The 24,695-nt window shown below is 42.8% G+C and overlaps 1 protein-coding gene across 2 annotated transcripts; it reads right to left on the bottom strand.

Annotated features, from left to right (window-relative positions):
* Positions 1-5,283: 5,283 nt before the first annotated feature.
* Positions 5,284-10,401, bottom strand: Cxcl13 (C-X-C motif chemokine ligand 13). Of its 2 annotated transcripts, XM_021211261.1 has the most exons (4): positions 10,293-10,401; positions 8,568-8,700; positions 6,384-6,464; positions 5,284-6,132 (listed from the first exon to the last, which is right to left on the bottom strand). In XM_021211261.1, the coding sequence occupies exons 1-4, from the start codon at positions 10,351-10,353 to the stop codon at positions 6,078-6,080; spliced, it is 330 nt and encodes a 109-aa protein (XP_021066920.1). In that variant the 5' UTR covers positions 10,354-10,401; the 3' UTR covers positions 5,284-6,077. The 2 variants fall into 2 exon arrangements, with proteins under 2 accessions (XP_021066920.1, XP_021066921.1); XM_021211262.1 differs by lacking the exon at positions 5,284-6,132 and having other exon boundaries at positions 6,380-6,464; positions 10,293-10,353.
* Between the last annotated feature and the right edge of the window lie 14,294 nt (positions 10,402-24,695).

Below are 24,695 nucleotides of genomic sequence, written 5' to 3'. Positions count from 1 at the left end.
AGATAAATAAATCTTTTTTTAAAGAATATGATCTTTGACATGGAAGAGACTGGAATGCATTTGGAATGCATTTGAATGGTATAGGGACAGAACTAATTGGGAGGGAGGGCTTGATCATCTAGAAGGGATAGCTGACATCCTGTGTGTTCAGATCGTAAAAGGAATGTGATTTAAAATACAGGTAAAGAGACTGGCCCTGGTCAGAAGAAGTGAAGTGTGTCAGTGCCAATAGAGCAAAACCGACAAGGACAGAGGAGTTCTAAGTCAGCATCTGGTTAGGGGACTTTGAGGATATTCCATCTAATCACTTCTAAGTGATTCACCCCTTTCTTTCTTGGAACAAAGAGGGAAATAGTCCCAATGAAATCTAAGGCCAAAGCCATGCCAGACTGTCTTTCAAATGATATGCACAATACATTCTGGCTTCCGCAGAGGAATATCTTCCCAATGCTTAAGTTTATGGTTTGGTTTGTGGGGCACTACAAGATGTTAATGTGAACACCTATAAAATATTACTGAGAAAAATCTCATGTACCCAGGGATACCATGTTCATAAATGGCAAGACTCAATAGTCAGATGTCAGTTCTCCCCAAACTGACCCCACAAATTTGATGCAATCCTAGCCAAATTTTCTTTGGGTCCAGAAATTGACAAGATTGACAAAATTATAATAATTCTGTATAGATTGACTTGTATGGACTTGAATTAGGGAAAACAATTTTTTAGTAGTGTGAACTTTTAATATCCTGATAAAGAATTACATTAATGTGTACAAATCAAGGGCAACAGAAAGAGGAAAAACACAGAGATTAATGAAAGATAAGAGACAGCTACAAACAGACTCATACTTGCAGTCAAGTCCCTCTTTGACAGCTTAGCTCAATGGAAAAATGATTTGAGGCTTATTTCTTCTGTAAATAGGTAAATCTCAAGTATGCACACAAAAGCTTGCTCAAAACCTATAGCCCAACAGGGAGATTATGAATTAGGACTGTAAAAGTTATTGAAGTGTCTACAATTTAAAACTTCCATTGTTAGGATGCTTTACCCTAGCTTATGGAGCTGTGCCACCATAGACTATATCCCTTGAAACCATGGGCCAAGATAAGTCTCTTGTCTGTCACCTTGCTCTCTTGGGTTCTCTGACACAGTTTCACAAACGGTACAAGAGTGACAAGTGAAGAACTTCCTGAGTGACTCATTTTCTGTGACTCGTCCTAGTAAATTATCAAACCTACTGTTGGCAAATTTATGAAGCAACTGAAACACTTATATTTAAGGGTGCTGCAAACTGGTGTACTAATCATGGAAAATAGTATAATAGATCTGGATAAAGTTAAACATACACCACACGTTGCAGAAATTCCACCTCTAAGGATTAACAGAGGACAGACGTCTCTTTTACCAGAGAGAAACAAGAATGTGTTTGTATAAAGACTTACATGTGTGCTTATTCAGCAATTTCATTTATCATAGCCCAACAGAAAACAAAAACAACTCAAATATCTATCAAATGCTGCATGAATAAACCAGTTGTGGTATATCCATTCGATGGAATAGTATTAATTGTGAGAAAGAAACCAGGCATATATTCAACAGCATATTGTATCTCCAAGGCATATATTCAACAGCATATTGTATCTCCAAACCAGTATACAAAGGAAAAATAAGTCAGACAAAAGACTGAAGATAATATGCTCCTGTTTGTATGACATCTGGAAAAGCCAAACTACACGACCAGGAGAGGGACTGGGCTGTTCCGAACAACTCACTGAACTGAACCCTTAGTGACTCTAAGTTTTAGTGTATCTAGTCTACAATTTATTTAACCTGGCATTGGATAAAACAAGCCCCCATCCCCATGGTTCACATGTCTTAGGATGGATGAACAATTTCTTTCAAGAGTTATCAGCATCATAATCGCCTAGAGGGGGAGACAGCTTTTCTCCAGTGTTTATTCATATCAACAGCTCTTGAATTCTGGCTCCTATAGCTCAGAGAAATGTGCATCAGATTTTGTATAGAGTTGAGAGTTCTTCAACGGGCCTTTCAGTGCTAAAAGAAGGTGAGGGAACACAGACAAGAGGAGTGAGTCCACATAGCAGTTTCAGCGTGAGGCCAGTTGTGCCTTTTACACACAGTAGGAAAATCATCTCCACCCTGGAGCTCTGGAGGTGGGTGGGTATCATTTAGTCTGTTCAGGTTTCTTGTGTTCTGCTGTTCAGACATTGCTGTGCAGCTAGACCTGTGCCGCCTCTGTTCAGCTTTCCAGAGCCATCATTTTGGTAAACATCACTGTATTTTCCCCTTGAATTAATTAGCATATACATGTGCAGATGTATTCATGTGGTTATGTGTGCCTAAATCCTTCCTTAGCAATTTATAATTCTTCCCTTCCAAACCTTTCTTTGTATACTCTTATTAGTTATAAGTTATACGTTCTCTTGCAGCTAATTAGGACTGAATCCTGGTTCTAAGTCAGCTGCACTCCTACAGACATAGTGATGTCTGAGGGCTGGGTGATGATGCGCTCGACACTTAGACCCCTCTCTTGTCTCATTTCTCCTCTGTCCACCTTTGCCTACGACCTTCAGGTGTCACCATTCTGGAGCGACTCAGACACCCCATGGAACTGACATGTGAGCAATGGGTGATTGATTACCCAGAGAAGGCTCTCCCACCTTCCCTCATCTGCAGATTTTATTTTTAGCTGTTTAAATTGATGCTTAAAAACCATGCATATTTTTAGGGAACTGCATGTTATGTTTTGATCCTGTATATACTGCATGAGGTTCAAATTGAGGTATGTTCATCTGTTGCTTGAAGCATTTATTGTTTCCTTATGAAAACACTCAAAATGCTTTTAGCTTAAAAAAATATAGTATATTACCATAATCTGCCATCATGTCACCAGCAGCAGGGAACACAGCTCAGTGTTGCTTACTATAGAGGCCTGAGTCCCTCTCAGAGCCTCTAGAGTTCAATGTTGTGTCCGTGTAGCCTGAGGAGCCGCCCCCAGGCCTCAGAGTCCCATCTTTGCAGCCCGAAGAGGGCCCCTAAGGTCTCTGCATCCCATTTATGCAGGCTAAGGCTCCCCCAGAGTCTCAGTTGCTCCATCTATGCAGCCCGAGGAGCTCCTAGAGCATCAGATGCCTTCACTAGGGTCGAGTTGGGATTCTTGACTTTACATGGAGAAGAATTTCTGCATGTGTCAGTGCAAAGCAAAGTCACTTTAGGAGAAAGGACAGACATGCAGGAGGAGGTTGAGTGTGGGAGAGGGCCCGCCTAGGTGCTTTGGGAGCTGCTGTGTATGTGATGGGGGGGACTATGGAGTTATATTGTTTAAAGGAGGTCATCTACAGCTAAGGCTGAAGAAGAAAAAGATCTGTCACTCCCCTGTCTTTATTAAAAGAAAAAATTAATGAAATTATAGGTGATTTATGAAAGTACAGAGGAGGCTTACAAATGAGGAAGAAACGTGACTGAGACCAAACATTCATCAAAAATGACACATGCAAGGGGGTTTGCCCTCTGTAGGTTGTGCAAAGAGTTTAAGGCATGCGTTTTATCCTGAATGTGGCTCACGAGTCATACTAATAACCTTGTAGAATTTTTAAGAAGGAAGTATACTTTCTATATACAGTTTCTATGTAGTAACCTCTGGTCACCTATGTCAAAATTCTTGGCTCAGTCAGCAGGAGAGACAAGCCCAGTCTATGCAGGTGAGAGCCAGGGGCCCTTTTTCTTTCCCATGTCCTCTTAAACCCTTCCTACCATGCCACACCCTCTGGCTTTGACTGGCTCTGAAGAGGAGGGCAGGCCAAGGGGCTGGAGTCAGAAAATATATCTGTATGTATTTTGAGTCTAATGTAATGATGAAGAGCATTCACTTAGGAGTCAGGTGGCCCAGGGTTCAAATTCTGGTTTGTCTTTTACTAGTTACATAAGTGAAGGCAAGAACTGTCTATTTGCCCTGGTTTCTACTGATGATATCTAACTCATGTAGATAGTAGTGTAAGAGGTACCCTCTACTGTACCCCATTTCTGCCAGCTATAACAGGATGGTTAATAGAAACTCCCTCATGAGAAATGGTGGCACTAATTATTTGAGGATCCTGAATATGTACTGAGCAACCTGCCATAACAAAACTGAAGTCTGATTCCCAATCTCTAAATGTTGATTGACTAATTGTAGGATTGTGATGACATTGTATATCCCCTTTCCATATTTGTAATAAAATGTTAAATAATAGACAACTGAGAATATATTATTTATAGGTATCTTGTATTCCTTCTCAAAATATTTAATAAAACATTTTAAAAAGTAAAAGAAGAAATCCAAGCATTGTGGCTCACCCTAGGGGGCTGAGGCAGGAAGATTGCTGAAATTCAAGGCCAGCCTGGGATACACATAGAGTGAGTTCCAGGCTAGTCCAAGCTACAGACTGAGATCCCATCAAAAAACAAAAAAACAAAGCAAAACAAACAAACAAACCTTAAAATAAAAGGGAACCAGGGAAGGGAAATAGCCCAATGAGTGAAGTGTTTGTCTTGCAAGCATGGAGACCCGCATTCAGGTACCTAGAACTCACATGCTCCTCTGGAGGAAATGGAGACAGGTTCATCACAGACAGCCTGACCTACTTGGTGAATGCCCTGTTGAGTGAGAGATCCTGTCTGAAAAAAATCAGATGAGTGACTCCTGAAAAGTGATCTTGGGGGTTGAACTTGTTCTATACACATGTGCACCCTCTTATATATGAGCACATGCACAAAGCCATACAAAACCAAACAATCTGTCCCACACATACACAAAACATAAATGAAGACAAAGGAAAGAAGGGGCCAGATGTGATACAAACAGACCACAGAGCAGCTGAGGAAGCCAAGAGGCAGAGGCAGGGTTATGACCTCAATGCAGTGCTGGGAATGAATGGCGCTGGAGTCCTCTGCTTGTCAAATCAATGCAACACTTTGTCAAATGAAACATTGGAGAGTTGGGGAATCCATGTAAACAGGCAGTGCGAATGGGTTTGACTAAGAGTTTGAACTCTGGAGGAAATCTCATTTAGCATGCCTGGGAAAAGAGGCCTCAGGGCCAAGCCGTTCCCACTGTATAACTGCTCTCATGGATGACATAATTTTGGGTCATCTGTGAAGGACTCTGATATGCAGAAAAAAAAAATGAACATGATTGAAACCTTACATCTCCTTGGGAACAGCTGAAGAACATCTCAATGTGAAAAAGTTTTCTATTTAAAAAAAAAATAACGAACCAGTCATAAGCAAAACATTTGATTAAGTTTATTGAATGACACTAGATGAATAGGAAACATTAAAGAATCTGATATAAGAGGCTGGTATTTTGTCTGTGTGAAAGATGTGAATAATAAAAATAGACCATCAGGGTCACAGTGCAAAGGAATATATTTGTATACTGCTGAAGAGCCTGGGCCTTTAAGCTGAGGATCCTTCAATTGTTACTGGTTTTAATCCAAGACAATAAATCTTATACAAGCAACCCTTCAGAGTAGGATTGTTCCCCTTGCCCCCGGGAAGCTTTTCTCTACAGGAGACCTGCTCTGCATCACCTCATGCTGTTATTGCACCAGCTTCCCAGGAACCTTCTGGAGATGATTTTGGAGCCCTGCTTTTTGCAAGGGTGCAAAATAACTGAAGTCCATCTCGCAAACCTCTTGTTAGTATGAGCTACAAGTTCACATTTGACATGTAAGTTTTCATTCCTTGACAATCTAGGATAGTTTAACATTAAACAACAGATCTATTACCACATGCATCTGAAGTGGGTTGTCACTAAATGCCTGTTCTCAAATAGCCTTCCTTAAGGAACAAGGATACGGGTTGGCTATGCAATGGAGCTTGAGTGTTCCCTCTCAGCTCCTGCAGGATTGGTTATTGTTGTTTGTTTGTTTTTTTTGTTTTTGTTTTGTTTTATCTACAGTCAAGTTTGTTTGTAGAGGGAAGTCACTTTCTTGGAAATTCTTTAACAACATATCTAAAATTCAGAGCAGGGATAAAAAAGGATGCAGGTGTGTCTTTTGAGATGACAGTGGCTTCAGGCAGCTCTTCCCTTACTCACTGGAGCTTGGGGAGTTGAAGACAGTCTTTTGCTGTGAATTAAAAATAAAAACAAGTTACACTTAGAGGAATGCACAAAGGAAACCATAGCTTTCCTCTAGTGGCATCAAATGACAGCTTCTGTGTACACTAGCCTCAGTTATTGAACTGCTGGAATAGTCAGCCCCATTCTAGCCCTTGTGTGACAATAGCAGAATAGGCGTTTGTCCTACAAACTTTTCCTAATTGTAAAGTATTCCCCAACTTAGCTGACTAAGGAAAGCTTATGGTATGCTTAACTTACCTTTGGATATGTTTTAATAGTTTTTGTAACCATTTGGCACGAGGATTCACACATATAACTTTCTTCATCTTGGTCCAGATCCTGGGGAGAAATGAACAAAAATAAAATGAGACATTGTACACTTCAGTGAGTCGTGTGTGTAAGTGTTTAATAATGAAGAGAGTTGGTTATGAAAATAATTATTTATAGAAGAGTGAAATTTTAGTTTTGAATCTGGAATAAATTGATTTGTGGTGTGAGGCCTGATGAACAAGAAGACTATCATTGGAATCCAAAGTTGACAGACTCTTGTATGTCAAAAGCAACTGTCTTGTTGATAATCTTTATATGAGTTGGAGCAAGACCCAAGTGGCTCCAAAGTTGTATCACTTCTAAAGTTATATCCCAGTATCATTTAAATGTGCTTGTCCATTGAACTCAAGGGAACAAAATAGAATATAGAAAATACTGACTTGAAAACATTCTATTTGAAAAAAAATATTAACATGGAAGAAGTTTCAAAGCCAATTGGTCTTAGTGACCTTCCTCCAAGTCACCACTTGTCAAAGCTTTTCCTGATGTAAGAAATTGATCAACAACAGAGCCAACACGTGTAGATGATGATTGACATTTGTCAAGTGTTGTATTTACTGTGTACCATGTGAGAAGTGTAACAGGCAATATGGTCATCTCGAGACATCCTTCCAGAAGCTAGAACAATTATTAACCTTCTCACTGTCGGATGATGAGCTGGAAGCTCAGAGAGTTCAAACAATGTGTCCAAGATTGTACAGCAAATATACAATGCAGCAGGTTTATTTAAAATTTCTGTAAAGTTCTGACTCCAAAACCCATACTTTTAGCAATCATGTTTTGGGAGTTAGTTGTAACCTAAGTAATTATCAAGTTCCTAGATGACATTAAGGTTTGTCCCTACAATAGGAAAGTAAGGTCTTCAAGCAACAGGAAACCAGAGGATTGTGCATCTTAACTTGTGTGACTTCCAACAAAAACCAGCATCTTGATGTATTAGATAAACCATGAAGCAAGAACTCGAGCTCTCAAGGCAGTACCTCCTAGCTTGGTTCGGGAATCATGGTGGCAAAACTGGTTTATGTCACTTCATATTTTCACCCCTGACTAAATACGGATTCCTCACATTGATTTGCAGCTTCCACTTCTTATATCTGTCTAGTGTTCAAAATGCTGAATTTTACAAGAGAAGATACGAGGAAACTTTCACAATTTCAAAACAATGTTAGGGAAGCAGAGGCAATTAGAATCTATCTCCTGCTTCCCTTGGTTGAGAGGTGAGAGCCTTGAGTCAAGGGAGGAGAAACTCAGTCAAAAGGTGAGAGTTCTAGTGCTGTGTCCCGGTAGTGGACCCCATAGTTAGACTTCACTGTTGAATTTAAGGGAAATAATTGTGGTCTAGTTAGACTTTTCATTGGTGACGTCATTGGTGAAAGTCTAATGCCATCCTAGTGAAAATTTTTTTCATTTATTTTTTGATAACCTGTATTTCTACTTTGCAAGTCAAATATATCTGGCCCCAGGGACAAAGCATTTGTTCCAAAATGGAACAAATGAACATAGATAGTTGCTTACATATTTTACAAGGTCTGAAGAAATTCTAGGGGACTAGGGCTTAATGGGAGAAAGCTGGACCAGTATTTGTGAGGTTCAGGGTCTCCTCTATAGTGCTGGCCATGAAGAGATGAATGAAGAGGGAGGAGAAGGAGGAGGGAGAGGGAGGGCAAAGGATAAGTGGGAAGAGCTGCCAAGAAACAGCAAGGTCCCGGCACTGAAGAAGAGGCCTCTGTAAGCTTCCTTCTAGTGCTTGTGTCGATAAGATGGAGCCCTGACTCCATCCCTGCCTTCAGGTATGGCAGGCCTCCTAAAGCCTCCATAACTTAACCCCCTTAACAAGCTTCAGCCTCTGTAACCACCACAGACAGGTCTCAGGGCAGTGGCTTGAAAAGGTGAATAAGCACAGGTAAATCAGTTTTGGATTGCTAAAAAAAAAAAAAAAAAAAAAAAATACTTAAATACCTCAATGGTTTTGTTAATCATTTCAGATATTTAGTAACATCAAGCTGGCCTCTAAGACTCTTGCTACCGTACTAATTTGCTGGTTGCAAATATATTCCGTATGATTGTCTCTAGGAGAGACACATTATGTAATTTTCTTTCCTTGCAACTTACACGACTTCAGTTTTGGGGCAGCCATTCCCAGGGGGTGTAACTCGAATCCGATCTATGATGTTTAGACTGACCACATTTGAAATCACTCCGGAACACCTACATTTTAAGTTTGTATAATGGGCCTCCAGAATACCTGTGAACACAGAATCAGACACTTCAACCCATTGGACATATAACATAGATGTAGAACTGAATGATTGATTAATTTTTTTTATATCACACTTGAAGAGTCAAACATTTCAAGCCAGCACTTATAGCTGTAAATGCGTTTAGCGTATGGATTTCTGGTTTGCCTTGAGTCCTCTCAAATATTTTCTACTAAAATCTTAGTTGAAACGAACTTAACTTTCCGCAGTCACTACCTTCATTGATTGTCACAGTGGTACGTTGGCACTCAGGTGACTTGATAATGCTTTAAAGGCACACAACTTTGTTACATTTAACGTGGTGTGAAATCAACTGATCTCCACTCCCAGTGCAAAAAGCAGAGGACTGGATCCTGGTAGAGGGTTTTGAAGACAGTCAGCATCTGTCCCAGAGAACTTTCTCTTAGCACATCTGTCCACCTCCCCCACGTCTCTATCTAAGAAAACACATGGAGGATGCTTCTTCATTTATGTCTAATATCTTGGTTCTTTATGTTAGTCATAAATTATTACCAAAAGAGAACCAATAATAAACATTCAAGATTGTGTTCAATCACAATATTTACTGGTTATAGACACTTTATTGGTAATTCATCTCGTGCATTTTAATGAAATCTAAGTTTGTTTGTTTGTTTGTTTTAGAAGAAATTGATGCTGGCTAATTCAAGTATTTGAGAGACCAAGAAAGGATGATTTTTTTTTTTAAGTTCAAAAGTCACTCACCAATAACCTTGTCTCCCCAAACAGAACAAACCAAACCAGCAAACAGAAGGTGTTCATCAAATCCTTTTTTATGAATAAAAGTGTTAAGTTCCCAAGGCATTTACAGTTTCAAGGGCTGAGCAGCAAACAATTAGAACGCCACAGAACTGGTGCGATACACAGACTCTATACTGATGCTAAGGACAGAGCAGTTCCTAAGGGGTAACTTTGCTGCCACCACCACTAGGGAAAGATTCATGGGCAAGGTGTGAAGAAGAAGAAACGTGAAGAGGAAACCTGGGGGTGGGGGGACTTTTGCATCTTAAGAGTAAAGATGTATCCTGTAAACCTGAGTGTTTCTTTCTGCCCACACATCCACCTTTTCAGCTGTACAGACATCTTGCCACTTAGTTAGGTACTTATCCATTCACCCAGAGACAGACACAGGCTGCAAGTCAGCTTCTCGCCTCTGCTGTATTCAGAGTGCCAGGCTTTACCATGTGCAGCCATACTCATAATGCTGTGCTCGAAAGACCAAAGTTTGATGAGAAGGAGTGGCGTGGAGAGGCAGAGTGAAGAAGAGCTGTGCAAAGAAGTCTTCCCATGAGGGACTGAGCAATGCGCACACTAAACACACATCGCATGGACATTCACCTCCCCCTCCCTGTATCTCTTCTCTAAGTAAGAAAGATCTTAACATTTTGAAAGCTCCCATTTTTAAAGAGTCAGATCCCCAGGATCAAACACAGTTCAAACTCTAGAAACAACGGAACGTTTTCACCCCCTTTAGTTAAGACTGCCTTCCCCGTTTTGATTAAAGAAGTGCTGAGGAGGGTTGCTGTTTAAAGCCCAGGGAAACCGTAAGTGAAAGTCTCACCGTGGCCTGGAGAGAGGCAGCTGGCCAGCAGGAGAAGCAGCGCTGCTCTGCTGAGCCTCATTCCGCCTGGAGGTGGAGTTCAACCTTCAGCTCGGAGTCTAAGCGTGCATCCCCAGCTCCAGGCTCCTATTTATTTACACCAGCGAGGACCCTCCCACTGACTCTCTCTCCCGTAGGTCAGCTGCGATGTCAGTTTTCAAATCTCCCAAAATATTGCTGAGCTTGCCCTCACAGAAGAAATTCATCTTGCAAAATTTATGAATCTTCCTTGGAGCACTGTTAGTATAACCAGACATTTCTTTAAAATGCAGATTAAAAATGTCAGAGATGCTGTGGAGATTTAAGGGTGAAAAAAAGAAAAAGAGGAGAACCCTCAAGTATTGTCTGTTTTAATGCTAGAGATCAAACCCAGGTTCTAGATAGAATAGGCTAGGTAAAAGGTCTTCCACTGAACCCCTGCCAGGCCACTAAAGTACTCTTTGGAGTGTTTTAGTCGCTGGCCATTACCCACCTACCTTCCTTTAAACCAAAGAACCCATAGCAAACTGGATAAGGTTATAGGCTAATTCTTTCCTTGGTGGTATCGATACCAAAAAATGCTTAGGTTAAGCCACAGTGATGGTGGCTTTGATCACGTCTCATAGTGAAAGGTCTGCCAAGTTCTTCCACATGTCCAAATATAAGCTTTATGACACCAGGACCAGGATGTATCATTCCATTATGTCCCCGGCACCTGCAAGGGAGGCTCACCCTTGGTCAGTGCTCAGTAGATATTTATACACTTGACAGACATTCCTTCACATATGAGATCGCTAAGCTGGTTGAGCTGTAGACTTTTCTGCCAGTCTTTCCCACCTCCTCCTTTTACTGTCTGAGATAATGGTTACATATGATGGGAATCTTGGTGTACCTGTGCCATGATGAAATCAGGAGGGAACGGCTTTGAGATGAGCATCTTTGTAGTTGCTTGTGAAAGTTGATAAAGTGAGAACCATGTCAGTGGAGCCTCACCAGAACACCAGCTGCGGGCTTTGTTCTGTAGAGTGTTTAACGTAAGCGCTTTTGGTTTTGAAGCCACCAAGGACAGAATTGGCCTGCAGCCTTATCTAGTTTGCTATGGGTCTTTGGAAGGTGGGTAATGGCCAGTCTGGTCTTGCATGCCATTGAGCTGACATAAATAAGGGTAGATGTATCCCATACCTTAGGACACAGAAATCGAGTTTAGTTCTCTGGAATAACTTCCTGAACAGTTTGGTGCTATGAATCAACTACTGTTGTGAATGTACAGTCTCTTCGGTGTTTCAGTTGTAGGTGTGTGTGTGTGTGTGTGTGTGTGTGTGTGTGTATGTGTAGGTGTGTGTGTGTGTGTGTGTGTGTGTGTGAGAGAGAGAGAGAGAGAGAGAGAGAGAGAGAGAGAGAGAGAGAGAGAGAGAGAGAGATACAATCCTTTGTGTAACAAGCAGCTTTTCCATAATGACTGTAACAATAACAATAGGAAAGTCTATTGAGGTAGTCTGGACCATCTTGTCCTGTCTGGCACCTCTAGCCATTAGAAAATTGCTGTTCCTCTTCCTCCTCTTCCTCTTCCTCCTACCCCTCCCCCACCTCCTCCTTCTTCTTTCCAATAGCTGGAATTGCATGATCCAGGATTTTGAACATACTAGGCAAATGCTCTATCACTGGGCTATGTTCCCAGCCTAAGTTCTTTCCTATGAGTGTGTAGCAACATGTTTTTTAACAGTTCACTCATTATGCCATACTTCTATTTGCTATCACAGAATGAATGAACTCTAAACACTTCTGTACTGAGGTGCTTCAAACAATTGAAATCAAAGTGGGTCATTGGTTTTCCTGGGAGACTGATGTGAAGATGGGCTCTGGGGTTAAAAAATTTATTCAGAGTAACTCCTGAGATGATAAAGGAGGGGAGAAGGGAGGATTTAACAGTGGCACTGATGTGTTGAAGCCCCAAACCATGTGCCAGTAAACTCCAGAAAAGGGACCTATGCAGGTGCGCCTTGATAGACAGACATGTCCCTGTCCCTGTGGCACAGGAAAAATGAGAGATGTGAGAATCACAAGAAAATGGTGGGGACAAAGGCACCTGGAAGAGAGCTCTGAATAAAGCCCGGAACTTTCCAAACTGACTTTTAATAGAATACTTTGGATGTAAAACATAGAATTCTTATGAAGTTATACTTAACCCTGCTCAAATCACTATCAGTGGGCTGGACTGTTTCCCAAGATAGCCTGTCTCAATGAAGCAGACAATACAAGGAGGAAGAAATCGTAGGCTTGCACATAGACCCCTGAAGCTGCAGCTCACTTCCCATCCTCCATCTGCTTTTTTTTTTTTTTTTTTTTAAAGAGAAAAGAAACCAGATGTCCCTCAACAGAGGAATGGATACAGAAAATGTGGTACATTTACACAGTGGAGTACTACTCAGCTATTAAAAACAATGAATTTATGAAATTCTTAGGCAAATGGGTGTATCTGGAGGATATCATCCTGAGTGAGGTAACCCAATCACAAAAGAAGTCACATGACAGGCACTCACTGATAAGCGGATATTAGCTCCACATATGAGATCGCCAAGCTGATTGAGCTGTAGACTTTTCTGCCAGACTTTCCTACCTCCTCCTTTTACTGTCTGAGATAATGGTTACATATGATGGGAATCTTGGTGTATCTGTGTACACCAAGCTCGGAATACCCAAGACACAATTTGCGAAACACATGAAACTCAAGTAGAAGGAAGACCAAAGTATGGATACTTCATTCCTCCTTAGAACAGGGAACAAAATACCCATGGAAGGAGTTACAGAGACAAAATTTGGAGCTGAGACAGAAGGAAGGACCATCCAGAGACTGCCCCACCCAGGGATCCATCCCATATACAACCACCAAACCCAGACACTATTGCATATGCCAGCAAGATTCTGCTGAAAGGACCCTGATAATAGTTCTCTTGTGAGGCTATGCCAGTGCCTGGCAAATACAGAAGTGGATGCTCACAGTCATCTATCGAATGGAACACAGGACCCCCAATGAGGGAGCTAGAGAAAGTACCCAAGGAGCTGAAGGGGTCTGTAACCCTATAGGTGGAACAACAATATGAACTAACCAGTACCTCCATTCACTTCTATATACTCCAAATGCCTCCCTCTCTCCTCTCATACACCCCTTTGCCTCTGTCCTTCGCTGTTTGAAATAAATCGTTCAGTCTGTTGTGGTCAGTATCCAGTCCCCTCTCTGCCTCCTGTCTACTTAAGCTGCCTCAGAAATCTAACAGCTTGATTAAAAAAGCCACCAGGACTGAGAGGTGATTCCAGGGAACTCCTGAGTCTGAGTTTTAGTCCCTTCACACTCAGAATTCTGTCTTTATGCTATCCTTTCTGCTTCAAGATGGGATTGGGGGTTGGGCAGTTCTGATAGCCAGATCATTTCAGAATCAGATTCTCTAATACCATTTAGAGCAGATGTATGCATTCTAAAATCTTAGAAGCCCAGGAACAAGAAAGTTGAGAAGATAGGACCAAATCAATACTTTGATTTAAAAAATTTTTTAATCTGTAGTGTTTGTGTGTGTGTGTGTGTGTGTGTGTGTGCGTGTGTGTGTGCGTGTGTGTGTGTGTGTGTGTGTGTATGCACACACACGTGCTCATGAATATGTGTAGGTATTTGTGTACCCTGACAGATGTCAGAAGACAACTGGCAGAGATTGGTTCTCTTCCTACAATGTGGGTTCCAGGAACTGAACTCAGGCAGTCAGGCTTGGCAGCAGCATCCTGCACTTGCTGAACCATTTTAGCAGCCTAAGGGTCTTTATTTTAAAAATAGCTTTGGGCTGGTGAGATGGTTCAGTGGTTAAGAGCACCGGACTGCTCTTCCGAAGGTCCCAGGTTCAAATCCCAGCAACCACATGGTGGCTCACAACCATCTGTAACAAGATCTGATTCCCTCTTCTGGAGTGTCTGAAGACAGCTACAGTGTACTTACACATAATAAATAAATAAATCTTAAAAAAAATAAAAATAGCTTTGTGGGAGTCTTTCTTTAGAAACACATAAAAAATGTGTGTGTGTGTGTGTGTGTGTGTGTGAAATCTAAAAATTAAGGAGGTTATTTTCTCCTTGATTTTGTAATAAATCATATTCTTTCTCTAGACTCATTAAAGCTAGGAGCCTCCATACGTGGGACCTTAATGTGCAGCCTACAAATGGCCACTGTTACTTTCACATAGGAACTGGCTGAAGGCCTGTAATCCCAGAGACTCGGGAGCCCATGGCAGGAGGATTGAAATTTCAAGGCCAGTCTAGGGGGTCAAATTGAATTCCATCCCTGCCTGGGCAACATAATAGAACTCAATCTCAAAATAATCGAAGGTGAAAACCAAACTGAAGATAAAGCATTAGTGGCAGTGCTTGTCTGCAGCACTGAATGCCAAACACTGCCACCACCGCCACAACAAAACAAACAAAGCCCCAGGCTCCGTCTTTTAACAAGATTCTCAGGAGGTTGAACACGTTTTAAAGTCTCAGAGACAGGGCGTGGCGGAACACAAACTGTGGAGAGTGCTGTGGCCAGCCTTTCAGTGGGATCTGACGCGTAGTCAAGTCGTCTTCAGCGTCCATTTGTGTAAATTGTCTCTCCAGTGTGATGCCCAGAGGACAAAGAGTGGTCCACCAGCAGTGGCAGCAGCCTGGATGCTCTGTGAAGCTACTGAGAAGTAGAAAGCACATCGAAATGGGGGTTGGCATTACTGAGACAGCATCCAACAATCTAGGTGGTCAACAGGCAATGAGCAGAGGGCCCTTACTAGACTTTTAAATGATTAATATGGAAAAATGAAAAATCCTTTTACTTTTAAACTAATTTATAATAACTGGAGGCAAAGGCCATTGTGACAAATCTGAAAATGTTCCTCCCACCCCCATTTCACTCAATTTAGCTAGAAAACAAAAACTGACCTTTTTCATAAAAATCTATTTGCTTATGCATAACCTTTTGGCAAGCTAGCAAAACTTTGTAACCTGTGGGTCAGTGATCTGGGTTTACACCCCAACACCAGTGCTTACTGGCCTGTTACTTCCCCCATACTGGCTCTGTGACAGTAACAACAGGACTCAGGCCAGCTACACCATCAGAGACTCCTGCAAATTGGATCATAGCATTTAGAAAGTGTTTCTAAGAAGCACTGAAGCGTCCACACTTTGGTCTTCCTTCTTCTTGAGCTTCATATGGTCTGTGAATTGTATCATGGGTATTCCAAACTTTTGGGGTAATATCCACCTAACAGTGAGTGCATGCCATGTGTGTTCTTTTGTGGTTGGGTTACCTCACTCAGGATGATATCCTCCAGATCCACCCATTTGCCTAAGAATTTCATAAATTCATTGTTTGTAATAGCTGAGTAGTACTCCATTGAGTGAATGTACCACATTTTCTGTATCCATTCCACTGTCGAGAGACATCTGGGTTCTTTCCAGCTCCTGGGTATTATAAACATGGCTGCTACGTACACACTGGAGCATGTGTCCTCATTACATGTTAAAGCATCTTCTGGTATATGCCCAGGAGTGGTATAGCTGGGTCCTCAGTTAGTACTATGTCCAATTTTCTGAGGAACCGCATGGCTCTGGCTGAATATGTGGCAGTGGATGGCCTTATTGAACATAAGTGGGAGGAACGGCCCTTGGATCTGAGAAGGTTCAATGCCCCAATATAGAGGAATGCCAGAGCTGGAAGGTGGGAGTGGGTGGATGGGTAGGGGAGCATCCACATAGAGGCAGGGGGAGGGGGTGAGATATGGGGTTTCCCGAGGGGAGACATGGAAAGGGAATAACATTTGAAATGTAAATAAAGAAAATATCCAATAAAATGAAAGAAAGAGGGCTGGNGAGATGGCTCAGCGGGTAAGACTGCTCTTCTGAAGGTCCTGAGTTCAAATCCCAGCAACCACATGGTGGCTCACAACCATCTGACGCCCTCTTCTGGAGTGTCTGAAGACAGCTACAGTGTACTTACATATAATAAATAAGTCTTTAAAAAATGAAAGAAAGAAAGAAAGAAAGAAAGAAAGAAAAGAAAGAAAGAAAGAAAGAAAGAAAAGAAAGAAAGGAAAGAAAGAAAGAAAGAAAGGAAAGAAAGAAAGAAAGAAAGAAAGAAAAGAAAGAAAAGAAAAGAAAAGAAAAGAAAAGAAAAGAAAAGAAAAGAAAAGAAAAGAAAAGAAAAGAAAAGAAAAGAAAAGAAAAAGAAAGCTTTTAAGTCTCTGGGCAGATTCCAATCAATAAGTGTAAGATTGTTTTTCACCTTTGAGAAAACACAAATAATAAAAGATATGATGAAATGGCTGTGGTTTAGACGGTAAATCAATCCGGACAAGTTAAAATGTCACTCAGGTTCACACTGTGCACCTTTGTGGCTACACGAAGAGATTACCTCTTGAAGTTGTAATTCACCCGATGACTGCTAGGTGGCAGCATTTCTTACCAAAAAACCGTCTGCAGGGAGAAAAGTTCTGGCCTCAGGTAAAGAGCATCTGGGTGCGGTGCTCTAACCAGAGGGCACAATATTCAAAGCAATTTGAAAGTCTTGTTCATTGCTTTTAAACACAACATCATGAGCGCTGAGGCTTTTCTCATTAGGCCAAAATGTTCATCATGGAGTGGAGGAAAAAAAAAACCCTAAAAATTTGAAACAATCGAACAAAATCTGGGCCAAATCCAGTTTCTTCGTCTCGAGGTTGCAAAATCAAAATGCGCGTCAGTTCTCTGGCATGCGATCACATTTGGCCTCCGCAGCAGCTAGAGTGGGACCTTCTGTGATTAGAAAGCTTTCTGAATACAACAAGGCTACCACATACCAGTGTCAAAGTGATTGACGATCGAGCCATTTGTCTTGGGCTTTTTAAGGCACACAGAGAGCAACGGACACCAGCGCAGTACACATCCCGTTTCTCCCGTTTGGATTCTGTAATGTATACATTATATTATCATCGGCGTTCTTTACCTAGCACATCTGTCTTACAGCTAGGGATGGAATCCTGGACATTATAAATAGGAGTCAGAAAACGCATCCCTATTAGGGATTGGACTACAGCCCGTGAGCACAAAGCTTGCTTAGAAGGTGAGAAGCGGTAGGCTGAGTCTCCAGTCCACTTAAACACAGCAGAGCAGCCCTACTTCGTGGAAGGGGTTTGACACATCTGTCTGTTGCCGGGTTATCCTCAGGTAATCTCCGTCTCACATGTCTTTGCCCGTTTTTCTTACATCTAAGCAGCCATTAAGGTCTTCTCGTTGTATGTGTTCTCCCCAGGGCAGCCTGTTCTGCCCAGGCCTTCATCTTTATATTGATGTATGTCACGCACACTGGTAATCAATTCAGTAGCTTACCTCTAGCCACTTCTTCTTAGAAAACCACTCAGTCATATTCAAAACTGAGCTTAGTGTCCACACAGCTGGATTCACTCTAGTATTCCAAGTTCTGGCAAATGGTATCATCACTTATCCTTGTGTTCAAAATCCTGAAAGTCACCTGTACTCCATCTCCTAATAAGCCACTGTTTGGTCTCTGTCAGCTGGTATTTTTTGTTCTTAAAATATCTCCGCGGTGTTTACCTCTCTTTAGGCTCATTGTCCTTTTCTATTTCTAAGCATGATGGTTTTTATTCTTTAATTTTTTTAAAAAATTAATATTACAAATTTATGGAATATGAAGTGATATTTCAAGATGTGTATAGATTTGGATAATGGTCAAATAGGAATACTTAACCTATTCATCACCGCATATATAATTTCTTTAACAATATTTTATTTATTTATTTATTTATTTATTTATATTTATTTATTTATCGAGACAGGGTTTCTCTATATAGCCCTGGCTGTCCTGGAACTCACTTTGTAGACCAAGCTGGCCTTGAACTCAGAAATCCACCTGCCTCTGCCTCCCAAGTGAATATTTTATTTTTTAAGATTTATCTTTTTTCCCCCTAATTTATGGGTGTATGCTTTATGCATGTCAGTCCCTTCAGAGGCTCCCCGGGGGATGTAGTTGCAGGAAGTTGTAAGCCATCCAATGTGGGTACTGGAAACTGAACTCAGGTCCCCTGGAAGAGTAGCAATTTTTCTTAACCACTGAGCTGTCTCTCCAGCCACCTAGTTATCATTTCTTAGTGCCGAAACGTTCAAAACCCATCTCAAAGAGATATCACCTCATTCGTGCCAGGTAAAACAGTGGTACCCACTGTTCCCGTGGCAACAGCGCCTCTCCTATGATCTGTTCCATCGGTTTTCCACACAGCAGTGAGATCTGCTTCTCAGAACGGATGCTTACGCTGTTGCTCTGCTTCAAGGGCTTCCCACTGTTCCCGTGTGACTAAATCCTCCTGTGGATCTCGCCCTTCTCAGCTTCTTCTCCTGCCTGTTGATTGGAGGACTTTGTTTTATGTTTTGGGCGGATAAGTCAAACAGCAGACCACGCCAAGGTGATTCCACGTGAGAGGTTTATTAAGCAGGGATGGGGTGGGGCGGCGAAGTGAGTAGAAGAGTAGAAAAGAGAGAGAGAGAGAAAGAGGAGAAGGAGAAAGAGAAGAGAAGAAGAGGGGGGAAGGGGGGAAGAGAAGAAGAGAAGAGCTAGGAGGGGTGAAGAGAGGAGGAGAAGAGAGCGAGGAGGGGGTGATCCCCTAATTTATACAGAGAATGACATCACACCAATGAGGGTGGGGACTGAGCCAGGTGAGTTGTGGGATTGAGGGTCGTTGTCCTGGCAACGCAGGTCTAGTGTCACATGGTTGGGCCAGGCCTTGGAGTGTCCTGGTGCTAACACTTTGAAATGACCCAGCTAGAAGCCTGAAGACTGCAGGATGAGTACCTTCTGTAAAGACTCCAACTTTATGTTCTGTATGAGCTCTTCCTCCCTAAGTCACAATATCCAGATGCTATGCTTTCTCTTCAAGATATATTAATAAGGCTTCCTTGCTATTCATCCTCAAAAACATCAATTGTGGCTAGGCTAGATATATGTATATTTTTTATGCTTAAAGTTGGGCCATAACTCACCTTCCTTCTGTATATATGTGTTCACTATAGAGTCTCAAGTTGGTGTAAAAAAAAAAATCCCCAACAACCCTCAGCTATACTGTATTGTCTCATTGTCCAGGTTCCATAATATCTCAGCAACACTTACTGCTATTTAAATAAACTAATAAATATTTATTGAGTAAATATCAGCATCTGTGTGATTCAAGGCCCTCTCTTTGAGCCAGTGTGGACTTTGAGTGTAGATGCTTAGGGTGAGACTGATTGATCTACTCTCCTCTCTCCCAGGCATGCACTGCTGACAGCGAAGGGGAATGAGACAGGGCGCAACGGTGATTGGCAAGAGGTTAAATCCCGCCCTAGCCTTGTAGCTCACCATTCCTTCCAGGTGCACCTGCTAGACAGTGAGGAGGAGCCAATCTGATACAAATACACAAGGGTCTTTATTAAGAGCTCCAGGGGACCATCCCATAATCAGCCACCAAACACAGACACTATTGCATATGCCAGCAAGATTTTCCTGAAAGGACCCTGATATAGCTGTCTCTTGTGAGGCTGTGCCAGTGCCTGGCAAACACAGAAGTGGATGCTCACAGTCAGCTATCAGATGGAACACAGGGCCCCCAATAGAGGAGCTAGAGAAAGTACCCAAGGAGCTGAAGGGGNCTGCAACCCTNTNNGTGGAACAACAATATGAACTAACCAGNACNCCCNGAGCTCNTGTCTCTAGCTGCATATGTAGCAGAAGATGGNCTANTCAGCCATCATTGGGAAGAGAGGCCCCTTGGTCTTGCAAACTTTATATGACCCTGTACAGGGGAAGGCCAGGGCCAAGAAGGGGGAGTGGGTGGGTAAGGGAGTGGGGGTGGGAAGGGTATAGGGGACTCTGGAGATAGCATTTGAATGTAAATACCTAATAAAAAATTGGAAGGGAAAAAAAAAAGCTCTCGAGCAAGGACTGTCACCAGTGGGTTAGAAGTGAATGTCTCGAGTCTAGAGGGGCAGCGTATTTATTTTGGTTATGGCAATCTTGGGGAATTTTCGTACGGGTCAGCAAGTCAGTATTATAAAACTGTATTTCTGGTGTAATCTACAGGAACCAAAGACGGTGGGGGTGGGGCAGAACCACCTGACAAACAGGATGGCTAGTTATCTATTTTCTGCAGAATATCTTAGGTACCTTGACCCTGCTGTTGGAGCCTGACTGGCTGTTGCTATGAGGGTGGGGGTGGGGGTAGGGATGGGAGTACAGGTGGGGATTGGGATGGGGTGGGGGGCGTTGCCATAGGATGTTTGCTCAAGTTGGCTTTGTGGTTTTCTCTCTGGAGTTGAAGTTTAGCCCCTGTGGAGTTTCTTTGGAAAAACAGAGTTCTTAGGCTTTACAGTGGGAGATTTGGAGTCTCCCTGATGTGCTGCAGGCCAACACCACTTGACCCTGAACCAATTTCTCCAGCACAGGAACACATTTGTAACCCCTTGATGCTTGGATATTTGCCCCATGCCAATCCCTTTGGAGGCAGAGCACTGGCCAAAAAGACAAGCCTGGTGTTTTCTTCCACTCCAGCTCTCAAAGACTGAAGGGTTGTTGCCATGGTGATATGTGAGATGGCTCTTCCCTCCTTGTTTCAATGTTTCTGCTTTAGACATGCTCCATCAACAAGGGCACTGCTCACAGGAGCTGAGAGGAGGGAATGGCCTCTCTACCACTAGCTATCCCACCAGCTCTCTTTCTCAGGTAATCACTGATGTGGGAGAGGAAGTCAAGCGCTCAGTGGTGGCCTTCTTTAAGAGGTGGAGGTGGGGCCTGGAGCTAGTGCTGCTCTGAGTACAAAGAAGATGTTTTATCTTTGGCCTGTGAAAGTCAGGCAAACATTTAGCAGCTTCATTGTATGTGCTTGGATGGCTAGACTCAATGCATCCTGGCTGTGAGATTAAAAGCACAAGATAGGAGTGCTTCCTTAGGCGTTGAATTTCCCAATACTACACGTTTGTTTACTTGATTACAGAGTAAGAGATCTTAGTAGTCACTTCAAAGCAGCAGTTACCCATACTACACAAGAGAGCAGAAACTAAGGGTGATTTCCGCAGACCTTCTAGCTGTCTCCGCGACACACAAAGGGACTGACTGTTTAGTGAGGGGAAAGGAAACATGAGGAATCACTTTATAACCGACTTTGTGGAAACTAAGGTTTTAACTTGTGGCCTTTGTGTATTTCCCCAAATATGGCAATTTCAAGCTGCAAATTTAAGGTCACTGCCTATGGCACTAGGGAAAGGTTAATGCTATCAGTCTTAGCCAGCGCCTGTATGCCAGTGAGTCAGCCCAGAGCCATACAGTTGCTTCCAGGGTTTGCAACTTGCAAAGCTTAATGCTGTGCCCTGCTATCCCTATGAACAGAGCCCTGGCTTGTCTGAACAGCTTTTAGTAAGCTGACAGCCAGGAACAGATCTTGAGCTACGCTGAGGCTGTCAACACTAGTAAGAAAGCTGATGAGCTCGATCCCTGATGAAGCCATTGTCTCAGCATTTTTATAGTTGTTTCTCTGTGCAGAGGGGGGCGGGCAGTTGTTCTACTGATCTTGTGTTCTAGAGAACCAGTGCCTCTAGAGCCTTGCTCAGGGCCCAAAGCATTTAGAGTAACGGCACTGGCTCAAGTATCCAGGGCAGGAGGAAAATCTGGGCCTCGGTGTCCTTAGAGTTGCCCGTGTTGTCTCCCGCCCTCCTTGTCTCAAATCACTGGGAGGGCCCAGAGCCCTTCTGAGTCCAAAGTCGGGCTCCTTCCATTGCAGTGGGATCTACAGCTCCATACACACGTGTATCCAACCCGTGTGAGTAGAGGTACCTGTTACGAAGTAGCTGTTTCTTCTCAAGGCAGAACAGACTTGCTTGCCTGGCCATGGCTCTCAGTAGACTGTCTTAGCACTCAGCAACAGCAATGACCTTCTGGGGTTCATCACCAAAAGCAGAACCCCCTCCCCCTGCCAACCCCCATTTTGCATCCAAGCAGCTCTCTGCCAAAACTGGGGTAGTGCTGGTTCCGTATCTCCTCTCTATTGGCTGGTCACAGGGCTCTTTGTCCAACTAGTAATGGCACCGAGGTATAGGTCCCTCTACCCAACAAGATTTAAGTACAGAAGGTTTTCCTTGGAATTAAGAGGCCTAGATTTGGGAGCTCATGCTTCTTAAACTAACCATTTAAACTCTGATCTCCAAGTATTCTCATCTTAAAAAGGAGACTAATATCAGGATGTTCACACAGGAATGCTTCAAGAAGTTTCATGTACATAGGCGACATTTGTAAGGGATGATTTTGAAATTTTAGTTAGTTTTCTATTTCATCAATATTCCCTATGTGCATTTTTGTTAACTTTCATTCCTGAGGCCAATTTCCTCAAACCCACATGGATGATCACCTCTGCTCTGGAGGGCCAGGCCTCAAGGGACCATCCATCCATTCATGACAGCACCCCTATTTACAAATGTCAGGCTTTGTGAGGAATCTTGTAAGAGGACAGATGTGGGAGATGGTGCTAAGTGATGACTGTTGTTCACCCTTGCTGTAAATCAAGGGGGATATGCTCTCTTAAGTGTACTTGGCTCTGAGCACAGTTAATTTGATCTGAGAGTTTCATTTTATTAGCAAGTGACTCATTGCGGCCACAAACAGGGAAACGAAGCAGACTTTCAGTTTTCACAAATCTCTGGTCAGGAGTTTCTTTCCTTGTGGTTTAGAAGAGTAGACAAGGAAAAGAGTTGCCCCCAAACAATGAAATCTAAGGGAATTCTGGGAGATTAGCACCTCAGGTCATGGTAGAAACTGAAAAAAAAATCCATTAAAACTATATTGATTATTAATTAATAACAGCTTGGAATCTCTCTCTTTAAAGTGAAAGAGAATTAAAAAAAAAAAAAAAACCAACCAAACAAAAGAACCTGTCCAGGATAAAAATTCTTTGTTCCAGAAGCATCTGAAAGTTGAGAGACAGTGAGGCCCATTGCTGCTATGGATTCTGAAAAGGCCCTGAACAGTCAGGGTGCCAGTTGCATGACAGCCAGCTCTCATCACAGACTCGGAATCTTGAGTGACTTAAACCCATGACTTAAGTGGATTCTGCTAGCATTCTGACTAAGCTCTGCCCCACAGTTACCTGGCAACAGCCTGGTAGGTCTGACCCACTGTAAAAGGGCCTGTGTGCCCCTCTGCCCCTCGCTCCTGGGCCCGCGCGCCCCTCTGCCCCTCGCTCCTGGGCCTGCGCTCCCCTCTGCCCCTCGCTCCTTTCCTGCTGCTCTCTTGCTTCTTTGCTCTTCCCTTCCCCCTCTCCCCATTCCTTTCCCCCATCTTTCCACATGCGCATGGCCAGCGTACCTACTCTACTCTCTCTCTCTCTCTCTTTCTCTCTCCCCCTTTCTCTGCCTCTACTACCCTGTTAACTTCCCTCCCCATGTCCTGAGTAAACTCTATTCCATACTATACTCATGTGACTGGTCCCTCAGGAGGAAGAGATGCCTTGGCATGGGCTGCCAAGGCACCTCCTTCTGTCATACCTCACCACACCTCCATAGAACATATTCTCCCTTCTCTTTATCTTTTTATAAACACACCGGATTCTGCCTGTGGCATGACCTTGTCTTGGTCCTTGTCTGGATACCTTTGTTTTCCTCTGCTATGATAGCTTTGCCATGGATTCTAGGAGCCTTTTCTTGCCCTCCCAATAATCTCTTTTATTATTTTTAATTAAGGCCAAGTGAGTTTATACTGCCATCACCATCTTGCTTTGAAGAAACCAGAGTGTAGATTCCCCACCAAGGAGGATGAGCCAAAGGCTACATCTCCCATCACCCTAGCAGATCTTGTCTTAGTTGTTCAGCTTTAAGCACAGGAGCAGGGATTTGTGTGTACAGAAAACCCACTTTTTAGGAAGTAAAAGGCTAATGTGATATTGTGCTTTGCTTTGCTGAGTTATTATGAAATGAATAATTTTGTTTAAAGAGTTTCTAAAAAGGACTACTCAAGCATGAGGACCTGAGTCTGAGGCCCAGCACCATGTAACATTGCCGCTGTAGTGATGCTGGTCACGATAGCTAGCACTGTGGAGGCAAAACCAGGAGAATCATTGGGGCTCGTTGGCCAGCTGGTGTGAACTGATGAGCTCCAGAGTTAATGAGAGACCCTGTGTCAAAAAGCAAGATGGACGGTGACTGAAGAAGTAACCTGAAATCAACCCTGGTCTCCATATGCATATATATCCACACATGTTGTACTGGATAGTTTTGTGTCAACTTGACACAGCTGGAGTTATCACAGAGAAAGGAGCTTCAGTTGGGGAAATGCCTCCATGAGATCCAGCTGTAAGGCATTTTCTT

The sequence above is a fragment of the Mus pahari genome, chromosome 13, assembly GCF_900095145.1.
Source record: "Mus pahari chromosome 13, PAHARI_EIJ_v1.1, whole genome shotgun sequence".
NCBI classification, from domain to species: Eukaryota; Metazoa; Chordata; class Mammalia; order Rodentia; family Muridae; genus Mus; species Mus pahari.
The sequence above is the reverse complement of the archived record's forward strand: the minus strand, read 5'-3'. Positions and strand labels throughout refer to the sequence as shown.

Coding starts and splice junctions, on each gene's coding strand:
- Cxcl13 (XM_021211261.1), bottom strand. CDS start 10,353: ATGAGGCTCAGCAGAGCAGCGCTGCTTCTCCTGCTGGCCAGCTGCCTC. Junction 6,465..8,567: donor TGCCCCAAAACTGAAGTCGT/GTAAGTTGCAAG, acceptor ATTTCTCCCCAG/GATCTGGACCAAGATGAAGA. Junction 6,133..6,383: donor CTATTAAAACATATCCAAAG/GTAAGTTAAGCA, acceptor TTTAATTCACAG/CAAAAGACTGTCTTCAACTC.